This window comes from Colius striatus, chromosome 2 (assembly GCF_028858725.1).
Source record: "Colius striatus isolate bColStr4 chromosome 2, bColStr4.1.hap1, whole genome shotgun sequence".
In the NCBI taxonomy this organism is placed as follows: Eukaryota; Metazoa; Chordata; class Aves; order Coliiformes; family Coliidae; genus Colius; species Colius striatus.
Window position 1 is genome coordinate 114,616,690 of NC_084760.1, and position 25,435 is coordinate 114,642,124.

Below are 25,435 nucleotides of genomic sequence, written 5' to 3' on the forward strand. Positions count from 1 at the left end.
CCCCGTCACACCCATCTAGAAAAATGAGAAGAGAGTCGAGCAGCGACGCCGAATTCAACGTTACATCTTTTTAAATAAATAAGCTAATGGATGTTAATAATTATGTTATCTCAGGAAAATGCATTAAGATTTTCTATGAGTCTTTCTGGAAGGCTGTACTGATGGATTGTATTTATTATAGATAGCATAACTCCTGTTTTGAATTACCAGTAGCGAACGTTTTATAAATCACCCAAGCTTTTTCCTGACATACCCCCACAAAAATGCCAAAGCCCATAGACCGGCACAAGCAATTAATAGCCTGATATCGTAAGAGTATCAAAAACAGTACGTCTGTGCGCTGGTTCCTATCTGTAAACCAACAACTCCACAGGAAAAATCTCAGCTTGAAACATTTAAATTAGATCATCTCTCTTTCTTGTTTCCTAAACTCCCTGTCATTTGGCCCCATGACACTTTTAAATATTTATCACAAACTAAATGATCTGAGTGCCCAGCACAGTCTGCACAAGATAAACATTACTTTCTCCCTCTCAATTATGACTTCATCTCCTCCTGTCTCCTCTTGATGTGTTTATAGCTATTGTGTTTTCCTTTTTTCCCCATCAGCAGAGCACTGAACGGGGAGATAATACCGCGGAGATGGATGCGCACGCTTAACTTTACGCCCGTGAATCACCCGGTGAGCCCGGGCTTGTTTCTGTTATGTCATATAAGATATTTCCACATTACCTCTCTAACAAGAGGACTTAGGAATTCCCGGCGTCTCTCCTACCAGCACGACAGCTGGTGCCAAGTACCTCATTACAAAGACTTTTGTAAATGAAAATCCAAGCGTTTACCTGTTTCAGGATTGTTTAACTGTGATTTTGGCGATTGCCAGACAGAGGGAAAGAAGGCTTTGCAAAACGTCCTCTGGGGACTGGATACTTTGAAACGCAATTTACAATCTATACCTTTATCCTGGCTCAGCTCTGTTTCTTCTGAGGATGATAGGCTGGCTACAGCTGGAGGTTTCGTCTCGTCTGCAGGAACCAAGGAAATGAAAGAGAAGTTATTCATTAGATAGCAAACTGATGAATCACTTCACTGAAAAGAAGTGCTGTGCCTTATTGAGACAAGACATTAGACCCGAATTTGATTTTTCTGGGCTTCCATCTATTCACACGGCATCCACCGGCCATCACCGGTCTGATTGTCTTCCCTAAGCCAGAGGTAAACTTACATTACGATACTGCCAGATCAAGTCTATCTCTCAGTTTCTCACAACACAGAGAGAGCAACAGCTATCAGTTTCATAGGTAGGAAGGTGTTGCTGTTTGCTTTGAGATTCTTTTTTTCATTTAATCCATCTATTTTGAGAAAAAACAATTAAGCCTTTCTTAACTTTAATCATGCCCACAGATCCCCTTGGAATCCAAATGCTTTCCCAGAAATAGAAGCTTGCAAGAATCAGGCCTGATTCTTTAGCAAGACCCTGAAAGTCTGCAGCTCAGAGGGTTTTTTAATGGTAGAGCATGCAGGTAAAAACTATTGTGGTCGGTAGATAAAACTAATACTTGAATTTAATAGAATTTTTAACTTTAACTGGTGTTTTTTCTCTGGATGTTTTTTAATTCAAGGACCTTACTAAGCCTTGGTTTTCCCTTGTAGCCTTTCATTTCTCTCAAAAGCCTGGCCTCTGATCATCCTCACAAATTTTTTTCCCCCCAATGCAGTCATTGACTATTTTTAACTGGTTTGAAACAAGAGCTCTGAACCACCTGCCATTTTGTTTTCCCACGTGTTAACTGTGAAGTTCACTGATGATAGACTGGAGAGACCAGACTCGAGAAACCTCACAGAGTAATAGCTGAAGAATTTCAGGCCAGTCTTCATGCACTGTGACTGGCTGTTTCACTGCCGTATAATGAGAATACATAAAGCTTTATGTAATGCACTGGGGACAAATTTTTTCCTCGTGCATTCTCTTTCACAATATCAAACCACACAGTTTATGGTTTGTCACAAGGATGAATGACATGCCTTTTGGTTTAGAAAACACAAATAAGAAGATAAACATCTGATAGGATTGCTCCTTACAGGGATCATTTGCAGTGATTAGAACAGTTTTAGACAAATGTGCCTATCTTTGAAAACCAGATCATTTCCTGCTGCCAAGGAAGGGCACACAGACAGCAACCTAGAAGTTCCTGGTGATGTTTTGTCTCCACAATGAGTAGAGTGGAAACCAGGAGAAACTCAGTAGCTGAACATAACTAAGCTGAGGTAGCTGTACGCCCTTCTGTTCTTGCCACTACGTGAACTAGTGGGGATAAACGTGAAGCCAGATATGTTTTCCTGTAACACTGTGTGCCGGTGGCTGAGGAGGCCACTCCTGGACTCAGTGTAGCCACACTGCTATCTTTAGGCATGTACCTAAATCACGTACCTGAAGCATGATGTTTTCTGATCTGGGACCTACAATGTCTGGACCTTTTCTTTAACGCTCTTCACGAGAGTAGCAAAACATTAACTACCAACAGGAGATAGCAAAGGAATGTACATCGTGGCTCTGATAAACCAGCTCTGACAGCTTGTAACGTAACAAGTCATAATGATGGCTTTGGGAAAAACACAATGCATTTAAAACACCTCCAGTAGCAAAATAATAATTTAGAGAGGTACATATTCCTTAACTCTCTCGGGAAAAATGAAATATATCTCATTCAGTCGAACTGTTTTGTGAATCAAAACGCCAGAGAAACACGCACCCCGTCAGAACCAATAGAGCTGACGAGCACAATGGGCTGTATTTGGCCTCCGTAGACAGCAGTATAACTGGATTTAACAGGAACCTCTGCAGCTGAAGGTCAGAGCTCCTAGCAGCACTAACTCTTAGGTGAGCTAGCAGCCAAGCGCTACTTGGTACGGTTAAGAGCTCAATATTGTTTGGGCAAAGGTTTGCCCCTGCCTAGTCAGAGATTCAAAAGTGAATCCAGATTCAGACAGAGCGACTCGTTCTTCCCTTCTCCCTGCACCCCTTCACCTGTTTAAAATGTGACTTTGCATGAAGTGAAAAACCCAGGAAAGGAAACACGGTTGTTCTCTAGCACTTACAAAATACCCCTGCATGCTTATCTTGGGTAGGATAAAGGGCCTAGGTACAAAGTTTGCTGAGGTCCTTGGGAGACCTTCTTATTCTGTAATACTATGTGCCTACGGCTTCAGCTCCCGCTGCTTGGCCTGTGCAAGGACATAAAGCAGAAGTGGTAAGGAGGACATGAAACACAGAAGGACTTCAAGCACTTGCGGACAGCATTGTTTGTTAACACCTAACTGCAGAGCACTGACCTGTGGAGTGCAGGGAGAAGTGCTGCTCTTCCACATACAGTGGCCAATGTATAGGACGGAAGAGAAGGACCCTCATCAAACAAATTCCTTGTCTAGAAACAGCCACAATGCAGTAAGCAAACCAGAGAAGTAAAGAATTTAGGCCTTCTAAATTGTGTGTGTGCTTTTAATGTCTGGTCTTCTTCGTCTCTTTCCATCTCCCACATATTGAAAATTATCTTCCATTCCAGTTAAAAAGAGAAGTTCTGAAGAAAACTGTTTTATGATCTCTGAATTGAATATGTGTAAGTTATATCTTGCACCATGATGAGGAAAAACCCAAGCAAAGCAGAAAAGCGTGGTGTTACAAGCAATATTACACCAAAAGACATCCTTAAGAAGTAAGGGGTTTACAGTCATTTCGATTGTCACTTCAGCTCTTCTGATAACTGATTAATTCCTGTTGTCTTTACTATAAACAGAAGCAAAATAACAGAAAATCTACTGAGTGAAGCTGTGTTTTTAAATATCGAACTCACTAGAGTCTACAAGCATGCCAATCTGCAAAAGCCACAGCTCCCGAACTCTGACATTCATTTGCAGTATATGCAACATCTTCCTGTGTGGATTTACATCTCCATAACCCCTGAGACTTTTGTAGACAGTTTATTAAAACTTGAATATACCCTTTAAAATCTCCAGAAGCAGTTTTCATCGAAGGAAGCCTGCTTCCTCCTTCTCCAGATTTCCTTTTCACCCACTTCTAGTCTATGCAGAAAGATAATCAGAGTGAAAATTATTTCTTTCTAGTTAGAGGATTAGCTAGAGGTATTCTCCACCTTACAGGATGAATGTAGATCTGGTAATCCAAAGAGGGAAGTCTGCATTCCTGCGCTGCAATACGTTCATTCATAATGAATGGAGCTGAGGTCTCTGATGGGAGAATTGCACAAGACCTGAGCTAATCCGGTGAAAATGTACAAACATTCTCTGTCAATACCATTGACTAAGGTTATTGTTCACCAAGGTGGATAAAACCTAAGAAAATCCTTCAAGGAACACAAACCTGCTTCTCGGCTCTGGGCCTCAGTTTCTTCAGTGTTTTCCTTCTCCTCTGTGTCGTTACCACCTAGTGTGGAAAACACATAAAAACTATTCAGGATATATCTTTTTCTTGGTAACTGCAGCAGCAATATTAAGTATAACCAATTCAGCACAAACTGCTAATTTACAGCAAGGCACGTAATAAAAGAGAAGAGACATAAAGGTAAACTGAAAAATCCTGCAAACAGAACCAGTTACATTTAAAACCGTCACATTTTCTTATCTCATGCTGAGGAAGGGGAGGTTAAAGATTTTATCTTGACAGGTACACTGGAAATAACTGTACACCCAATAAGGGTAAGTTTCCCTAAACACTGCCTGCAATAGATGAAATTGTTGCTTGAGCGTAGCCTATGTATTTTATAAAGGTTTTCTTCTGTGGTTCTTTTCCTCCACTAACATTTCCACGAGCTCCTTGAAGCAACCTTATTTCCAACTTGCAGAACCTACTTGAATGTCCAAGGAAGGTAAGAATAGGACTGGGAGAATCGTTTCAACTTGAGTTTAAAGCAAAAGGCATGATGCCACTTAGCACAGAGTATAAAAACACTTATCCAACAACTGCAAAGAAGAGAGCAAAATAAACTGAAGATTGCTGAGACTGAAGGCATTTTCCCCCTTCTTACATTCACATTCACTCCCAATTTCATCCACTACTTTGCATCCACATTCATTATCTATTTTCTTCCCTCCAGCTCCCTTTTGGAAGGCAGGTACCAAACAGCAAATTACCACTGAGAAAATTAATACCCTGGGGAACGTCCATGGCCACGAGGATCAAGCTCTCTTAACCTTTGCTTGGCCCGATTAGAAGTGTATCAGGAGGTTCGGTATTTCAATGATGCAGAAGGCTCTTTCAGCTTCATAATATTAGAGGCTGCCTTGCAGCACGCTGGATGTGACAGCTATGCTCCCTCTTCTCCAGCATAGTGAGAAAGACAGTGAGAACAGCTGAGTACCAGCCTTAATGAGGCGTTTGAAAAACTGACTGCTGAACATATACACTGAGAGAAAGGAAATTCATTCCCAGGCTTGTAAATGGCTTGATAATGATACACATGGTTTTTTTGCTGTGATCTTTTCTGGCTCCTGGGTTTTTCTGATTACGGCTTCTCTAAAGCAACATGGTTAAAGTTCCTCGCGCCTCCGCCTCGCTTCTACTTAACACGTGGAGTCTGTTGAAGAGAATCGCTGTAGCCCACGTGCAATTACATGGATGGAAGAGAAATAAAGAGCATGCTTTTAGAAGCAAACGTACATCTGGTGGCACGTCGCATTCCGCTAATATTTAAAGGCTGAGGTATGACGCTCTCCCTCTTTCCAGCTGGCAATACATCCCAGCATCCAGCAGATGGGACTAGTGGAGAAGTATTTTCATGCTGACCCTGCACAGAGCTGCTCTCAGGAGGAGAGGAGATGGAGCAGGAGTTTGCCAGCCCACCTGAGAGGGGAGAGGTAGGCAGGGAGAGGCTGATGGCCATCAGCAGGGACGCATGTGAGTGTCCTCCCTGCTTGGTAACTCTTTGTACCCATTATAACCAGCCTTAATGGATCACTAGCTGTAATGATCTCTTAACACATTAGTGAGTTCTAACCTGTGAAAAATTGCATTACATGGATGACCAAAACAGCATGATAAAACCAGCTGGTTTCTTCCCCTTCCTACCTCGTACTCTTTTCCAAATCAGCGTTCTGCTTCTCCATGCACAATAGGGAAACTTACCGCCAAACGGAAACTTTCCTGTACTAAAATATAAACTTTTTTCTCCGTCTTTTCTTTTAAAACATCGACTTGGGACTTTGCAAGCTTTGCAGCAAGCAATTACTAAATGAGGGAAAAAAACTCCTCTGTATCACCAGGACGCATTTCAAAGGGATAAAGTCACCTACCGCAGCAGCTGTGGAAAGGAACAGTACGTTCAATGCAAACCCTGTACCACAACAGTGCAGGCACGCTTGAAAAATCTGTACTGTTAGGTCAGATCCAAAGAGAATACTGCATCACTGTAAAAGCAGTAGTGCCAAAGCAGAAAGGATTTCATTTATGGCCAAGTGCAACACGTTTCGCTTTGCACAAAAGGACTTTGCATTCAGAAAAAGCAGGTCAGGCATAAATGATAATGACCGATACATCACCCAAAATCATCTCAGCAATTACCTCACTGCATTCACTACATAAAACTACATTTCCGGACGATACGTGTTTCTACATCCATTAAAACGAGCATGACTATAACCGTGAGCTATTTGGCTAAAAACAGGTACTTCAACGATTCATTCACGTTCATTACCAAGGGACTACAGTTCTTGTTCAAGTCACTTCCTCAGAACAAACTTAAACTACAAAAGAAAGTTTAAATGATCCTCTGGTTCATCAGATTACCAGATAAAGCACATATTCATCAGTCTGTTTTGTCAAGCCTAATGCTATTATTTCACTGGAGATTCGCTGTTTGAAACTGGTATAATAGAACGGTAATTACAGCACTATATATCGGATTCTCAACATGTTTTCAATTTAACACTTCATTTTGTTCCTTTAGAAAGAAAAACCGTAAAAGACTTTAAAGCAGAAGCTTCACCTCTTGCAGAAGCTTCAGCTCTTGTACTCTGACCCAGTCCAACAGACTGACTGGATTGTGATGTGAAAATGAATCTCGATGGGCGTATTGAAAGGACGTGCCGCACCTGCCAAGTGACTTCCACCGAACCAGAGGAAAGGAAACACTAAAAAATTAAGAGTGGACAAGTGATCCTCAAGTAAATGACTTGTAGAAGGAAGGGTTAAGCTTTGCCTGGCGTGGAGAATCTCTTCATCTCGGGAGAAAGGGAGGAAGTGGAGTATGAATACGCTGATAAGAAAGCAAACTATAGGGTGGAGAAGTGACTAATCCCAAAGCATCTGACAAACAGGGTTTTTTTTCCATTTTTTAAAAACCCTTGTAATGAGCCTCTCGCTGAGTGTCTTCTACTGATGAAGAGTCTTTCTGTAATTACTGCTCTCCATTGGAATTGGGTGCAGAGCAAATGGAAAAAGGCTTTTAACAGCACATGCTCAAGGCAACGAGCTGAAAATATATTTCACAAGAGTAGCAAGCCAGTTTTTCACCATACTTTTATTCACCTCTGCTCTCCTTCAGGCAGAAAAGCCAGGCCCGGTGCATTTCCCTCGAGCCTTCCCCATGACATTGTTAATAATAAAAATGTCTTTTCCACTGGATGGCTTCTACTGTATCTGCCATCCTTCTCTTTCCACTACTGCAGCAACTGGTGATTCCATTTCCTTTAGGTGAAAGCTGTCCTCACAATATCTGCTTTTCTATTATACTAGTAATTGAACAGCAATCTGTCACTCACCCCAAAGGAGATAGAAAAAGTGGCAAACGACATGTCATGTCATTTTAGGCCAGCAAATGTAAATGATTTTGAGCCACATCAAAAGACAAATGGGAACATCTGTTTCTTTTCCCCAGCATGGCAGTCAGTGAAAAAACAGGAGTTTGAGAATTACAGTAGCACCGTACAAACAAAATAAGCACATCCGACACTAAAATACCTACTTCTGGCCATATATTTTGCTTTCCCTCTCCACACCAACTAATGCCTGATGGGTGCTTGTTCTCTCCTCTTGGCCATTTTCTTTGGAGATCAGCAAGAAAATTCCTACCACCCCAAAGATACATCCCCTCATTTATATTGGGTGGAAAGCAGGCTAAACAGTGATCAATCAGCATGCTCAGCAAGCTGGCAGAGCAAGCGGCACTTCTAACTAAACTAGAAAACCGGATACTCTCTGAGTGTCTGCCCACTTTATGTTAAGGAGAGGTATTTAGCATGCACAGAGATATGCCAGCTGCAGTAGCAGCCCCAAGATGAAGCAGATGATATGATAAACAATAAGCTAGCAGTCAAGATGGGAGAGGAAGGGGACAAGATCCCTATGAAAGTCCAGAGGACGAACTCTCAGCAGCAGCAATGGAGCAGGTTTTAGTATGTTTCCATTTTGTCTGCGAGAGCCTGGAGGCACATGGCTTTTTGCATCTTTCGCTGTTCTCACAACAAACATGGCAAGTCAAAAATATTAATAGCCTGTTGGCCTCTTGGCTCTTCTCATTTCAGAGCTAAGTGCCAGGTTTGCTCATACACCTACTCCTCTTCAGCACCTTTCTTCACGAGCAGTCAGCAATGTACATCGAGCTGGGGCTAGTCAGTGTCTCAAAAACTGGTGCAAAGAAAGACAATTTCAAGAAGAAAATAGAATTGCAGATAAGGTATTTTTAGTTAAAGGAAAAAAAAATCTAGTACAAACCAGTCATCTTTTACTTCTCCAACATAGATTAATAACATCTACGCTTATTAAAAATCAAATTGTTTTCACTGCTGAGAAAGCTGTAAACTTTCCTTCTGCTTTCCTACAGGAACGTACAGCATCCGTAATGTATCAACGGTAAGAATAAGGTTCCTTCAAACAACCTTCTCCTTCCTAGAAGAGAAGTAAAGAAGACAGAGGGAAGACACTTCAGTCTCACATCTTGTTTGTCACTCTTGGAGCACTGAGTTTCACCCTATTACACCCCTGTATGGCTCTTGTTATGCAAATGTGGATGCATCCTCTGCTGCTCTGGGTGGCCGGTGACCGTGCATCTCTCCTGCGGTCTGGCCTGTGAACGTCTCTTCAAGCTGGGCCAATCTTCTATGACAAATGCAAATACAACCCAAGATCTGACAGATAAAAAGATGGTAGCTTTGCATTATCTTTCTCTACAGCACAAAAATACTGCCACGGTAATCGTACTAATGATACGAAGGTCCTTCTAGGATAACAGGGAAACTAATTAATGAGAAAATTAAAGATAGAGGCCTTGATCTTACAGCTGCAATGTTCTGCACACACGAGTAGATATGCTGACTTCAGTGGAAATCCTAAAAGGTGAGAAGAAAGCACACGTATATCCATGTATACGCTCCAGATAATACAGCCTGCAACCATCTTCACACTACTCCAGTGGCAAAAGGATGTCAAACATAAAACAAGGAGCGCATACACACAAAAGCCATTACTGCAGAACTACAAACACATTAAAATGAATCATTAGGGTGGTGGCCTGAGGTTACTGAACATTTTCGGTTTGCATTTTAATTTCTTTTAATTAAATTATGATTTAGGTCAGTTTTAATCACTACTTGCATATAACTCCTTTGGGGTAAATGGTAAGAAGGGTTAGTAAAGAGTTATCTGTGGTAATTGTTTAATGGAGTTATGACACCCCTTCCCTCTGTGCTGCTTCAACAACTTCCCTCCCTGCAGACACAGCCCTGCACGCGCTGCTGTCAGTGCACCCGGCCTAGAGAACTTGTCAGCAGAGTAAATAAGAGCTTCGCATTTTCATGCAGCATTTCATCAAGATTCGTTGAGGGGTGTGGGGAAAGAATGAGAACACTGTAGCTTGTGGGGTTTATCTCAGAGGTTAGAAATAACACTTGTATTTCACCTGTTTAAGGTGCTGAGAAACATACGAGGCTAATCTAAAGCCCACTGAAGTCACTAGGTGTGTTCCCCTTGCCTCGCTCCTCCATGGATCAAAAGGCAAGTAACTCGGCTTCGTTCTACCTTCCCTGGCTAGGGAAGGACCAGGGGCCAACAGTTACAGCATCAAACTAGGTGTCTGGAAGACACGAGTGCTCAGATTTGTCCCAACCCACTTCATATGTGACATTGGATTCTCAGTGGAGTGTAATTCTTCTGTCTGACTCAGGTTTTGCGGTACAGGTATCTGGCAAGAGATGCCTAAAATTTCATTGCCAGAGAGGCTTATTGTTGCTATTTGTGACAACCTGCAACTATGACTGTTCAAAACAAAAGAGACACCTTCCAGAAGCTTGAGCTGTCTGAGGTAACCAGAATATGGATGTCATACCTGAGACATCACACGCAGTCCGCACGGAGGACAAAGACACAAACGACATTCTGACACAAAAAATACACACAAGTATTACCAGAGTTACCACAGCATACAAAAGCAGACAGAATTTGCTCTTGTTAAAAAGCAGGGCGAGACATAGCTCAGAGCAGAAAGAATGTAGGAGCCCTGACTCTTAGTTCTATGGGTAGTCCTCTCGAAGAGACACAGAAAGAAAGGGAGCCCGTACATGATGTTGCACACAATACAAGCACAAACTTTATCATGGCTATGTCAACTTGCTATTCATTTCTCCTTTCCTGGTGTGCCTAAGGGACTCAGTAACTGCACACTGTTAAGGACTCCAAGTCGCAATCAAAATAAAACATGAGACCCGTTTCAATGTCTTTGCGCACGTGTCACAAAATCATGTAGTGTGGCAATGGAGCAAAGTGAAGCGATGGGCAGAGAAGCCACACAGGAGATCACACTTGTTCAAGACAACCTAAAATGCGAATCAAAACATGCACCGTTTTTCATCTATATTTCAGAATTAAGGGACTAGCCCTGTCTTCTGCGTTGGACCTGAACAATTGTGATGGTTTACTGTTATTCACATCACGGTTCAAAATGCGAAAGGAATTCCTTGACAGATAAGTCCCCTGCGGGTACACTGCTTTGTCGCTGTGTATAATTCTCCTCTGACTTCATTGCTTTAGTCACTGCAGTAACTTAGTATTTTGCACCTTAGCTCATTTTGGGAGAAAGCAAATCTCCTCTGAGGCATCTGGTGTGAAAAGAGGAACTGCAACGGTTGCCTGGTATGGTTGACACACACATATTTGGCTGCTGAAACCCAAATGCGTAAACGGCTAACACGACAGGTCTGCATGTCACACGCGGAGGCCAAAATCAGCTGCCTTGTGTAGCCACCGCATAGCAATTTAATGAAACAGTAAAAGCCACTTCAGCAATGAAAAGAATCTTCTAAGAAGGGTTCATTCAGGGAGCAAACACAAATAAAAATACAGATAACGTCCTGGTTTTCCCCTGGCTAAGGGGAAGGTGATCACCTGATGTTCCGAGAGCTGTAATCAGTCAAGACAGATGGTGGACTTCAAAACAGAAGTGAAAAAAGAAGCTATCAACCCAAGTGGATAGGGGTTAATAGCATCACTTCAAATATAACCAATCTGCATTGAGGTGAAACGTTTCACAGACATGTTTGATACACATGCTTCCCAGGGAATTTCTTCTGTAGTACTTTATCTTAATTTAAAATGTTATTTAAAGATTTGGTTTGGTGGCAAAAAGAATACAGTAACTTCTAAGCTATCTTAATAAGAAGTAGCACTTTTAAGGCTGAATGAGAGAGTGTGTGTTTTTGAAGTATAATTATGTGTCTAGATGTTCATTTTAGCAGATTATGAGTGGAGTAGAAATTTACTGAGGAATATTACTGCCCTGTGGGACGCAAAGAAGAAATGTAGCTATAATTTCTCAAATGATGAAAGAATTGCTTGCTATAAACTGAGGAACACTTTAAAACTAATCAGAAGTCGCATCTAATATTAATCCATATCTTAAAGAGAGAGAGAGATAGAGAATCAGGCCTGCACAATATTATAAGACCTGTAGAAAAGACACTTGGATCACTGTGTAACGGCAACACACAGCAGCCATTGCATTCAGCCCCTGCCCCAGCCCATGTGAGTGGAAAGCACCACAAGGCAAGCAATGTTGACTTTTATGAGTGCATACACTATATTCCTCTCTATGAAGCTAAGGAGTGAGCAGCAAAACTGCTGGTACGTAGAAGAGAACCAGGAGAAGCCTTATGTTAATCTCACAATTTAAGAAAGAGATTTGTTTCATAAACCACAAAGTGAGTTTTATTTTCTAGTCTAGGTCACTGGACACAAACTTTTTGGGAGAAGGGATGAGAAGACAGGATGCCTTCTCCATGAGCATCCTACATAATTGCCATGATCTGCTGAAGCAATGAGGTGTTGAGATCAGATGCAACTCCATTTAGCCTCAGGTCCACTACACTGACATCTGTCATGGACAAAGCACCCATCGAGTCAGGCAGAAGCCTGCTGCTCAGCCTCAGGCTCTGACACTGTCAAATTACACTTCAGACATTTGATCTTGTCCTTGAAAGCCAAGGGGTCAATAGTGTGATGACCCCATCAGGCTAAGGAACCAACTTTACCAACTATCTTGAATGTGCATTCATTTTGACCTTCCTGGCTTAGCTTATCCATCAGACTGCTCTCCTTCCCACCAAGTAAACAGAAAGCAGACATCCTGGATGAACAATTCCAACAGTCAGCTCCTCACAGAGACACTGAGCCTCAGCTATGCTGATCCCATCAGACCAACAACCTATCAAACTATCAGGAAGAGTCAGGTCATTCATTTTGGGTGCAGCTTATGAGAAAGCTGTAGCAAGACAACTTGCAGAGCTCTGGTTCTGGCCTCACATCCCTTGAGGAAGGGCAAGGAGGATCCTGACCTCAAGAGGCAGAGAAATGGCTTTTGCTGCATGTATTATCTTGCTCCCAGAGAAGCAGAAAGATCACTTGTTTTGCTGTTATTAGCGGTATTGGTTGTCTTTGATACGATATTGATCGCCTGCAGATCATGGTGGGAACGGATGAGGCAGCTCTTGGCCAGGCTCTGTTTTACATCTGAGAAATCCCATAGGAAGATAAGGGCAAACAGTTTTGCTTCTCCCAGTATCAGGAAAATCTATTGCACACACCTCATTGTTCAGTACCATAGGGGGACATTTGGGGAGGTAGCAAAGAGAAATAAGGAACATTTAAAATAAAAAAGGGTTTGCTTTTGCTTGGTGATAATCAGCAGGATGAGTACAAGTGACCTGTGGCATTTGTGATAACTCCTGGCTGCTAGGCTGTGACAAATTCCAGCCTTTTGTCTGTATAATTACTTCAGGTTTGTGTGCTGAAGCTTCTGAAATAAGACCTGCTAAGTTTTGTAAATGTTCTCACTGGAGACTTCCCAATCAATCAATCAGAGTGCACCTGACTGAGGTGAAAGGTAAAAATACCACTGGCTGATCTGACTCTCCCAGGATCCCAGAAAGGGGGAGGGGAAAAAGAAACCAGAAAAAAAGAAAATTACATTGCATGTTTGCACATGTCAAACCTGAAATACTGCAGGGAACCTGGGTGTAAAGAATGTTTCTCCATGTATCCAGTCTATCCATTTCCCCAGACAATAACTTGCGTCGCAATGAAAAACTACCGAATATAACCATTGACAGGAGAATCTGCTATGCAGTTCATGCTTGCTTTTCTCTATCAACAGTCTGAAGGCAGAGAACAATATATCTAATAGCATAATAACAGACACCATTAATACTTTAGAGGTTCAGTATAAAATTGCTTTCATTAGCATGTCAAGTGTTTATTTTAGCTTACTGCAAAACAAGCTCCTTACATGCAGCCACTTATTCGACTTTCCTTGATTGCAGAGAGGGTAATAATGAAGGAGCCTACTTTCCCTGATCTTCTGTGGAGATTTTTACATGCACTGAAAAGATATTGCTCCATTACCTCTAGCCAATGAACCAGGCCTGGCATGCTGGAGAAAAAAAATATTACAGCAGAAATATTACTGAACTCAGTGGAACAGTTTTGAGACACTGCCACAAGGGCATGCATGAGGCTGTTAAAATAGCAAGCTGTATTCCCATTTCTGGGCCAAAAGGACTCTGACAACTAAGCAGAGAAAAAAAAATATATCTGCTTCTTCCTGTGTATATTTGTTAAGTATTTTATACTTGGTCATATTACCAAGGGGAAAAATAATGTATTACATCTAAGTATCTCTGGACTTGCTTTTACTGCTAAAGGCTACGAGTTGGGGCTGGGGTTTTTCGTTTGGTTTTCTAGTTGTTTGGGTTTTGTTTTTTAGACTTGGGGTACCTAAAAGCACATAAACTATCCCAGAGTTAAAAGACATTGAACACAAAGCACTTCAGTTTTACCATGAGGAAAATTCAACAAAATTGACCTCAGGCAGAGCTTGGCTTTATTGTGTTTTATTTGAGACTGTTTATATGTATCAACTACTCACAAGTTCTTTTTAAAAACTAAAAAAACAAAAAAAGGCAACTTTTTGGAAGTGAAGACAAACTCCTACCTACCCAACATTCCTCGGACATGTAGTTCTGGTTCCTGTCACATATTCACAGCTTTCATACTCTTTGAGGCTCCCCGTTAAAAGTTCTTTTAATCAGTCAAAACCAACAGCTAATAATGAGAACAGTAGAAACTAAATCCTCTTCTCAGACAAATGTGTGTAAATCCCATTTACTTCAATGGAAATGGTTCACAGGTGTGTTACATTAGACTCCAGCCACTCGGCAGCTTTATAGCAATTCGGTGTCTGGAGTTTAACCGCACGACTCTTCTTCAAAACAGAGGCACTGGTAATACCATGGAAATTTGACCCAGGTTTTGTCCCCAGCCCCCCTCAGCAAACACTTTAATTACTCTTTTTTTTTTTCTCCCCATCACAACCACCCTCACATCTAAATTTAGACTTTCAAACCTAAACCTTACAGGCCTGAATCCTGCCTGCAGACGGAGAACAGGACTCCGTCGCCGGCTAGATGGAATTCTGCAGCAGGGACTGTGTGTTACAGGCCTCAGTCCTGCGTGAGCAAAATCCACTGTACGGCATCAAAGTCGAGGAGTTCAGTCATTTTACAGCTTAAGGGTGATTCAACATTCTATTGCCATACTATTTAATTCACCCTTCCAATGCATTTGTTTGTGCTCCACAAAATGAACTCTAGGTCACCAAGAAACAAGTGATAGCCATAGTAAACCAGGAAATCAAGCCACAGAAAGTTAGTGGAGTAACACCAGTTATCTTTCCAGTGGAAGGGAAACCTTACAGTTCTGCAACACTTTCTTTTCCTCCTCTCTTTTTCTGAAGAAACCGATACAATGAAAGCTTTTAGCCATACTCCATGTAAAAATGTATCACAAAAACTATTCTTGTTTCACCTCTTTAGGAATATGGAAAATGACACCAGGATCCCACATGCCCTTCGGCCTGCATAGAAATTGACATGTGGTTTGTCAGCACCGATTTCTCTAACCCAAATAGAAAATAGGGATTTAAATTTCAGCTGTGTTTAATGCAGCATGAAAGGAGAGAGGACCGGTCAGGATGAGATTTCTTGGGTCCCCCCACACCTTCCAGGCGATGACAGCTATTGCTTTAAGTACTTGCCATTAACAACCAGTCACAATGTTAGTGACAGGATGTTACTAGCAGTTACTTAAAGTGATAGATGTTAACATTCTTCTGCTCCTTATGACTCACACTATACCCCAGTCAGAATATTTTAGGAGCTGAATGCACAGCGTTAGGTCAAAATGATGAAGATTGTGGAGCCACCGGTTGAGGTGCAGAATGAGACGTGTCCTTTGAGGAACACCAGATCACAGAGAATCTGTGATAAGGAACTGTCATGGATTAAAGATTAAGGTTCATCCTTTTAACTATTTCACGTAATGGGAATTCTCCAGCGTTGGGTCATTTTGCTCTTCCATACATACAGAGCAACATGAAACTCTGCATCTGAAAGTATGTCTTTGATGTTAACGTCTTTTAACAACTCTCCCAATGAGATATAGATTAAGATACTTTGATCCAATTTTGGAACAACATAGACCACGTTTACCTTCTTACATAGGGACAAGCTGCCCTGTGAAGACTAGAAAGCACTCTTGCAGGAACGACACTATAGGCATAATGTTAAGCACCTGTGACTTCTGACCGTGGAGAGATGTAATACACTGACTGTGTAAGGTCTAGAGCCATAAACACTGTAACTGGAGCAGAAAAGGATACAGCAAAAATATCTTGTAAAAAAACAAAACAAGAAGTTTATGGGTCCATGTTTTGAAGCAGGTTGCTGATTTACCTGACATACTTAACCAAGCAGAGTATGACCGGAGCCCTGCACAACGTGCGTTCCATTTGGTATTATTAATTACATAAAGTCAGAACAGGCTAAAGATAAAACAGCAACAATTTCTCATTATGTATCAGTGATAATAAATATCCTATCACAAAAAAAAAAGCAATTCTGAACATACCTGGAGATAAAATACATTTCAGAAGAATCACAATCTCATCATCTAGGCCAAAAGGAGCTTTCTGAGTGTGTGCAAACAACACTCCTAAATGGAAGTTTTCCAGTTCTTTCCCAAGATTTCAGAGTAAACTTTTCCCTCCAAAACACAGAATTGATTAATAGCTCTGAAAAGCTGTCAGACCACCTACCTTCAGCATCATCTCGCAGGTCCTCAGGCTGCTCCACTTTGCTCTTTGTGGGAGATGGAGACTGACCTTTTTCTTCTAATCCTCCTTTAAACACAAAAAAATGAATTCCAGAAGTTATTGTGAAATTGCTTTATTATATCAAATATTACAGTGTGTGATCCCACAAATACATTTTCTCTCAGCACTCCATGCAGTACCCCATGTCTATCTTTCAGTTATTAAAATTAACTAGTGCACCATCTGTTACAGAAGTCCTGACAGGTATCTTTCAGCTTGGAATGGACTTTACCTAACTTTAAGATGGTGGCAGTGAAGAAACCTCACACTAAAATAACATATTTCTGCACAATCTCTTCATCTTTTCAGAATTGAAAAATCTAACGTTTTAATTAGTAGTTCTGACCATAATATACATGATTCTGCATTACGGAACTGTGGAGAAATTATCTGAACACAATGATTTTTCCCTCTCAGTTCAATTCTCCATTCAGTGTTATAACACAGTAACAAATGAGTATTGACTGGAGTGGGGAATGAAATGAAAGATAGGGAAGCAAGTTTGATAGTGAGGTAAAGGAAGTGAAAGCTTTACCAGATAGAAACGTTTCAGCTGAAAACAACCCATTCCAATCTTTTAGCAACTGAAAGCACCAGGAAGATAGATGAAAAGGAAAACCTCCTAAGTAAAACAGTAACTGAGGACAGTTAAGCCCAAGATCCTCTCTGTCAGGATAGTGTTTAATATTGGTTGGTTAAACTTCAAACATTGTGTACTTCTACAACATTTTCTAGATATCCTGTCATCTCATCATCTTAACATAGAGGATGAAATTCCTGTTTGTTTGCTATGATAGACCTCAGGGCAAAGAACCGGTAGCACAGAAAGCCTGTCAATACAAAAGGGAGGCCAAGATGGAAATTAATCATAAAAGTTATTTGTAAATTCAGACATTTGATGAAAGCAAGTTTGCTAACTAAAACATTCTTCCAACATTGTTGCTTAACCACGAAAGCAAAGAATGGCAGACAATTAAAACTCAATTCATTGCACCTATTGAGGCTTTTCAACCGCAACGGGAAAATGACTTTCTGTCAAACCTCCTGATTTCCTGTGGCCAACTGAGGGCTTGGGTGAAGGAAAAGCCTAAAGAAAACATAATTTTGTGCATGCTGGGAAGAAACCTTGACCACTCAGATCCGGGACAGTCAGGAACACATATGACCTTGCCTGATTAACCCTAATGCTGTGCTGTGAGAAAATAACAATCATGGTATTACCTCAAACTGATCAGCTAATTAGCAACTGGGGGAAAAAAAGCTATCTACATGTGTATTATAAACTGCTTGAGCATTCCAAAACTCCTCATCTCTTCTGTCATACACACCCCTCACAATCATCTACTCTGGATGTCACTGGGTTTTTAAATAGCTCTCAGCAATCAGACGTCTGACTCTCATAAAGGACTTGGCTCTGCTAAGAGGTGTAGGTACTACCTTTTTATCTTCTACCCTTCCACAACCACATATATCTAGAATTAAAATAGGAGGTGTAAAAGAAGCATGCAAGGATGCAGAGAAGAAACTTACAGGGCCAAGGGGAATATTGCATTTGTTCAAGAGACAGGAAGGGGGAGTGAATCGTTGGCCTTCATGGAGCCCAGGAAACTCAGAAAAGCTTTCTGCCTGCCCTCCTAGGAAACTGGTTATTCTGCTGCACTCAGATCTTAAAAAGCAGGAGAGTCAGAGATTGGGAAGCTGGCAGGAACTTTACATGATGGAACAGCTCAAAATGTCAACAAAAAAAAATTCCAAAGTGGAGTTCTGTATATGAACAATTAAATTCCACCTCACTTGGCTAAGGAATGAGCATTACCAGAAAAAATCCCAAACTACATTGTTCCTAAACACTTCTTTTAGAACAGAACTTCGAGTTCATTCTAGAATTCCATGCAGTTCAGAGCATGAAGAGCCTTTAGTGATCAGTCAGTGAAGCTAGTTACTGCAAAGCAGAATATGCTTTGAAGTTTGGCTTGGTATCAGGAGGCAGACCTTTCCCAACAGCACTTAACATGGGACATGTCATGTCATCACATTTGCTCATCTGAATTTGAAATTCAAATACAGTATTTTGAGGAAAACAAGGGTTTTTCAAGTGCTGAAATGAACTTATTTCTGGAGCGGTGAGAACGTAGGAGCAACCACAAGAAATACAGTGGGGAAAAAAAGAAAGGCAAAACCTGCCAAACGAAACCACGCTTTGTCAATCCTTTAAAGGGGTTACTCAGGAGCAATGGTGAGAGAGTTCAAGAAGAACTTCAATACAAAAGAGAGAGTCTGAAAATAACCAAGCTTTTAAAGACTGATTCCTGCCAGAACTCTCCCATTCTTTTGAAAGAGAACTTAAATATTCTTAGTGGACCATATTGATGTACGGCTACTTTGGTTCTAATGCCATTCTGAGCTACCTGCTACGTTCCCTTCTTTGGTTAACAGTGATTCACATCAGGGGACTGAATCAATAAGAGTGTTTTAATCAACATTCACCCCTTTAGTGATGAATTTTATCATCTAACCAATCTGTGAGGTTTCCTCTGATCCCACAAGTCAAATGTCAATCAAGTTTAAGTGCAAACGTCCAGCCAGGTCTTTCAGGGGTATCTGAATACTTTAGATAATATAACCAACATCTTAATTGACAGCACAAAAATGGAGACAGAGAGGAAGCTTACATTCAGAGAAGACAGAACTGCTACTATCTCAGAAGAAATGATCTCTTTACACTTCATAAAGAACCTTAAAATACTCACAAAGGGATACAGAGGCACTGTCCCAGGAGAACAACATTTCAATCACAATTTCATTGCTTTTTAGTACATTTCCCTCATTCCAGAGACAGAGAAGGACTTGTGCAGGCTTCAAAATAACACCTTTTTATTGTGGACAAAATACACCTCTTAACCCCTTCTCCTCCCCAAAAGTATGTATATACTTAGAATTATTAACTATTACACAAATTTTGTCTGCAAATTTCTGTTTAAAACCAGCACACCTACAGAGGTGTCTGAACTGACCACATTAAAAGCTTTTCTAATCGTGATCATCTGTGCAAAAAAGGTTTCTGAGCTCTAACACTGGGAAAAATGATTCTTCTTTATAGGCTAATTCAGAGGGTCAACAAGCCACTTAAATCTCACAGTCTGTCTCCAAGTAAGCTATTCCCCAGATCTCTCAACAACTTCCAGATCTCCCTGGTTACAAGTGATTGCTATTTTCATCTCAGAAAACAAAAAGGAGAAAGTGTCCCTCCAGAAAAAGTATCCAAGTTTCAGAGCGTGCACACAGTGGAACAAAGAAATCCTGCATTTACACGGCGTTTGTTATTGTGAAGGAGATCTTCTGTCCTGCCATTCTAGCTGGCAGTGGCTTCTGAAGCAATGAATAGGTGGTTAATTAGGATGCTTAACATAGAAACACAGTAATCAGTAGGGCATTTACTACAAACTACTAGATAGGAAACAAGAGACAACAGTGAAGCAACATTCATACAGGTGAGGTCCAAAGGTTTTGGTATCTAGTGCAGAGTGAAGGTTGAGGGAGAATATAGATTCAGACCTGAAACTCTTTTCTGTCTGGTTTTTTTTTGGGGGTTTTGTTGTCTTTTTTCTCTTTTCAATGGTAAGAGAATTCACTTTTGTCAGTGTGTAATAACGTGATTCTGTTGTGTGGGAATTTGGACGATGCTTCCCATGACAGCACATGCTTCCATAATTTCCATGTGCAATCACTGCAATTGTGCACGCAATTATGGCAGTATTAGGGCTTACTTTGCACAATTCTGCACATGGACATGTGAATCTGTGGGTATAAAAGCAAAGTCCTTCAGAAGTTTAGAATAGTCTTCCCTTAATGGAGCTTAAAACATTAAGCATCATGACTCTGCAGTGTTAAATCACTGAAGTTAAAAGGCAGACGAGACTATTAGGTCATTTGGTCCTTCTCTTTGCTTATGCAGGAAATCATCCATAGGGAAAGCTGAGATGAAGAACTGCACAGGTCTGTACCAACTATTACTGTAACTGCCCTTTTGACTCAAGCCATTCTAAAAGAGAACTGCGTGACACACGATAACATCAAAGCACTTGGAATTAAATGGTAGCTATTACAAGATACAGCATCCAGAATAACAAACTGATGGGTTAAAATCCCATAAGCCAAAGGCCATTAAAAGAATGGTCTTCAGTGTGTATACTTAATAAGATTAGGTTATTGTTATGTTAAAGTGTTTTTCTTATTCTAGTAGATCCAATATTTGCAGTGACATCATGAAATTAACTCGCTAAAATGATCATTGATGCTTGTTGACTTTATAATATGAACCTATATATTAATGGAGTTTATCTGGCAAATGTAATTAAGATATTCCCTTATTTATTTGGAAGAGAAATTATGGAAAGAAAGGCTTTTCTCTGTGTAATGAGATATTTGCACTTCAGGGTGGCAGAAACGCGAGACAGATGACTTTCACTCAATAATACACACATTTGGTCATCTGTTATTCCTTGCTCCCAGTCAACTCTCTGGCTGTTCCTAAGGCCTCAACTGGTACACACCGAACACATTCCCACTGACTTCAGTGGACACCAGACCAGGATCAAGTTGTTTTCTTCTAATTCTTGCCAACAGGTTTTAAAACAGGGCTGGTTCTGTGACCTACACCTCATTCTACTACCTTCTTCAAACAGGGAAATTGGTACAGATGTATTTGTGTCCCTGTACTTCTCAATGTTTTCGCTTGGTTTGACTTGGGCCTCAACAACACCTAGCCAATGGGAAGCTGGAGGCACAGGAATTTGGGTGAAATTTAGGATATTTGAGTCTCTGACAAAGGTCCTACACGTGTGAGTAGGCTGCGACATGTACTCTCCAGGAATGCAACGTTTCCAACCTTTCTTTTTCCTTTTTTATTAACTCTTAGGCACAAGAATTGGAGAAATATGCCCCAAGCACATTGGATATGAACAGCTCAAAAAACCAGGGTCATCAATACTTGTGTCCGCTGCTGACTCCATCTGCTGGAGTCATGACCCACAAAGACAAGCGGAATGAAGAATGATTACTCAATTAATACCTTGAAGTGGTGACTAGAAGATGTTACTCCACTTTTCTCTTAGAATAGTTAGAAGGAGATATTCTTCAAACTGATAAGAATTGACTACAAACATGAAAATCCTTCAATGAAGAAATTATGTCTGTATTTACAGCTTCCCTGCAAATGCATCTCACACTCATTAAAAAGTCTATACACAAAAAAGGTCAAAAGGGCGTAACGTTTGTATCTCTGCCCTGCTACTCGAGCAGATACACAAAAGATATTCCTTCTCTTCAGGCATGTAGGTATTGATTGCTGACAACCATAGAATGGTAGGGGTTGGAAGGGACCTTTAGAGATCATCCAGTCCAACCCCCCTGCAGAAGCAGGGTCACCTAGATCAGGTCGCATAGGAACATGTCCAGGCGGGTCTTGAAGACCTCCAAGGAAGGAGCCTCCACAATCCCTCTGGGCAGCCTGTGCCAGGGCTCCCTCACTTAACAGTGAAATAGGTTTTTCTTACATTTAAGTGAAGCTTTTTGTGTTCCAGCTTCATCTCATTGCCCCTTGTCCTGTCCCTAGACAGAACAGAAAAGAGGGATGTCCCAACCTCCTGACACCCACCCTTTAGATATTTATAAATGTTAATAAGATTTCCCCTCAGTCTCCTCTTCTCCAGACTAAACAGCCCCAGTTCCCGCAGCCTTTCCTCGTATGAAACATTTTCCAATCAATGCATCGATTCTCAAAATCTGTCCAAGTGATAAGAAAATAACCAAGTATGTGCTGAAATTCATAGCGTCCTACAGCAAACCTTTGAGGGAAGTTACGATCTCTCATTGGCACAACAAAATAGACAGGTAGGGAAATATCTTCCTCAAATAATTTCAGTGATAATTTCCCAGAGCACCTATGTAGCTTCAGCTAAATTAATGAAGCTGTGAAGGATTACAAGGCAGGAAAGAAGAGATTGACTGTTAAGTAGAAAACCACTTCCCTTTAATTCTTAAATGGCTTTTTTTTTTAAAGAAAAAAAGTGTCATTTGCATAATCTCCGTAAAAGCAATGAGACAAAAAACCAGAATAATTGGGGTTTATAAAAGTATACAAGCTATGGTAACTTTAAAAAATGGAATAACAAACATTAGATGAATGCTGGGAATTCAGCTGTAGGATAATCTTTGGCAAATGTTTGCTGTATAATGACAGTCTTTATTTTTCCACGTACGTATGTACAACTATATCAATCATGCTAATTGTATTCAAATTTCTAAAAGTTCCTATTCAGTAATCTTGACATCAAAAAGTAATTATAATTATATGTAATAAAATCAACAGGCCAGAACAGCCATAAAAGACTGAACTAATCCATCAGTGCAACACGCATCTATCTGTGTATATACACATTTCCACATCTATGCAGAAACACCATTGTTCAAGTACTTCTAATTTCTAAGCTAATTAACTGGTTACATAAATTATCCTAATCCAGTTGTCTTTATAACAATCTTGCCAATTCAGGCAACCAACATGCTGCCTCAAAAGCTTTTATCTCTGTTTCCTGGTTGGTATATCTCTGCCCTTCTCCCATGTGACTTTCCTTTCTGATCCCGTATCTTATCTTGAAGAGAAGTGGAAGTGCCTGCACAGGCACTAGGCTATGAGGCAATCAGGGTTACAGAGACATGGGAGACAGTGTGCATGCCTGGGGGCACTGTCACAGTACCTGCTGGTTAGAAAGGAGAAGTAGAGAAGAGTGAGAGGGACCTATACTGCATATAAAAGGAGATCCTTCACGGCACAGAAGTCTCTTATGGAACTGGACACGTCCACTGAGAACCTCGGGGTGAAGGTCAGCAGGAGAAGCAACACAGGGTGCTGTGGTGGAAGTCTGTTACAAAAAGCCTGATCAAGAAGTTTAAGTGGATGAAGCTCTCTACAAAAATCTATCAGGAGTCTTCTGACTGGAAGCTTTTGTCCTCTTTTCCTCAGGCCTTCCTTCTCTTTATATATATCCATCATTTCCATTTCAAGTCTATCCACATCCACAAACCCTAAACATTGACACTTGTTTTAAACAGCAAACTAGAAGTAGCAGGGAAAAAGTCCTGTGAAATAATGTCCACTGAGTTCAAGGTATTCAAGATTCTGAGAGAAAGTTTTGTGACCGTTTTCATTGCAAGCAAATCACAGCCACTAATCCTAATGGCAAGTAACTCCAGAACTGCTGTATTGGCACCTTTTTACAAAGAGACTGCAGCATTTTAATTATTTCACATTCAAACTAGTTATTACTAAAAAGCTACCAAATATCACCCAGAGGCTCATAACAGATAATGACATTAAAAAGGTAGTCTCAGCTATTCTTAACACGCACTGTTTATTATCAGGGATGGTTTACTCTGTGGAATGGTAAAAAACAGAGATGACTGTCGGAACATTAGCAATAAATGATTGGCACTACTTATCACAACCAAGGCAATTAGTTTCAAGAACTCTTTCAGTTTGGTTGATGCTTTGTAGAAGTGATATATTTTAGCATAAAATACTGTTTACTCACCTGTCTCTTCACTCAGCTCAGTCCCTTCTTCATTAGCATCATCTGCCAAAAAGAAAGGGGAAAAATGATTAACAAGAATAGCAGGAAACCTCTGAAATGAAATATTCCCTGTTTTAAATTGCCCATTACTTAGTTTGCCTCCTCTTTTTTAACATTTTGCACTGAGATCTGGAGACGGATGGGAAAAGCTTTTGATGCTAGACCGTTACTACCAGATACAGGAAATCCAGAGAATAAAGACAGGGAATCAAATTCTGCATAACTTACAGAATTCTGCAAATTATTACTTGTATAAAATGGAATTGTCAGAGTTTTTGGTTTAACTGTCGTTTCAGTTTGCTCTGTTTCCTGGGAACAGCTGTCTATGCTAAGAAGAGAAGCGGTTATCCAGAAATCATACCACATAAAGAAGTTACTATAAAATTGCCAGACAGGACTTTGGTTTAAGACCAAACTTGGTCTAGCCAAGAACTGAACACCTGTAATTGTTAAGATGATAGATGAAGAAAGCAGATTGCTTTTGCAAAAACTTGCATTTTGGTAACACAGAGATTTCTTACCACAAGTTGTTTTGATGAGGAGAAATACAAAATTATTAGCCTTAGTTAACATCTAATTAATTCAAAGTTCCAGAGCCTTCATCATCTAATGGAGAGCTCATTGACCACAGAAGTTTATGTCAACGATCTCCTAATTCACACAGACTCCATTTATACCATTTTAAATGGATGTGGGCACATCCAAACTCTGTATCAAGCCTATAATTATTGTCTGAAAAACAATATTTCAAACTTGTATATGTTCATATTATGACCACTACTTGAACTCAAAGGAGTTTTACAGCATTATGATCAATGGTAATGGAAACTAGCAGTAGTATTTAGGCTCTCAGAGGGTCAGATCTTCACGCTGTAAACTCCGCTGAGACCTGAATGCTGTTGACACACACTATCAGGATTAAGCTCATCAAGCCCTGTGAGAACAGAACAACTGGTTAATAATAGAGGCCTCTATTGGGAACTATGTTTGCTGTAGGCAGGAATACTGTAGGCATGAGAATTTTCATGGATGATTGTGAGGCTAGAGTAGGTAAGACTTTCAGAAGCCACTGCATGACAGTGTTGTGGTTTAGGCCCA

The 25,435-nt window shown here is 40.6% G+C and overlaps 1 protein-coding gene across 2 annotated transcripts in view; it reads right to left on the reverse strand.

The window, feature by feature from the left end:
• The window catches only part of MACROD2 (mono-ADP ribosylhydrolase 2), an 858,454-nt gene that overhangs the window by 42,424 nt on the left and 790,595 nt on the right, over positions 1 to 25,435 (reverse strand). For both annotated transcript variants that reach the window (XM_061989226.1, XM_061989225.1), the window contains exons 10-13: positions 24,299 to 24,340; positions 16,650 to 16,733; positions 4,379 to 4,441; positions 957 to 1,025 (exon numbers count right to left, since the gene is read on the reverse strand). In XM_061989226.1, the coding sequence (XP_061845210.1) occupies positions 957 to 1,025; positions 4,379 to 4,441; positions 16,650 to 16,733; positions 24,299 to 24,340 (258 nt within the window). The remainder of the gene's footprint in view (positions 1 to 956; positions 1,026 to 4,378; positions 4,442 to 16,649; positions 16,734 to 24,298; positions 24,341 to 25,435) is intronic.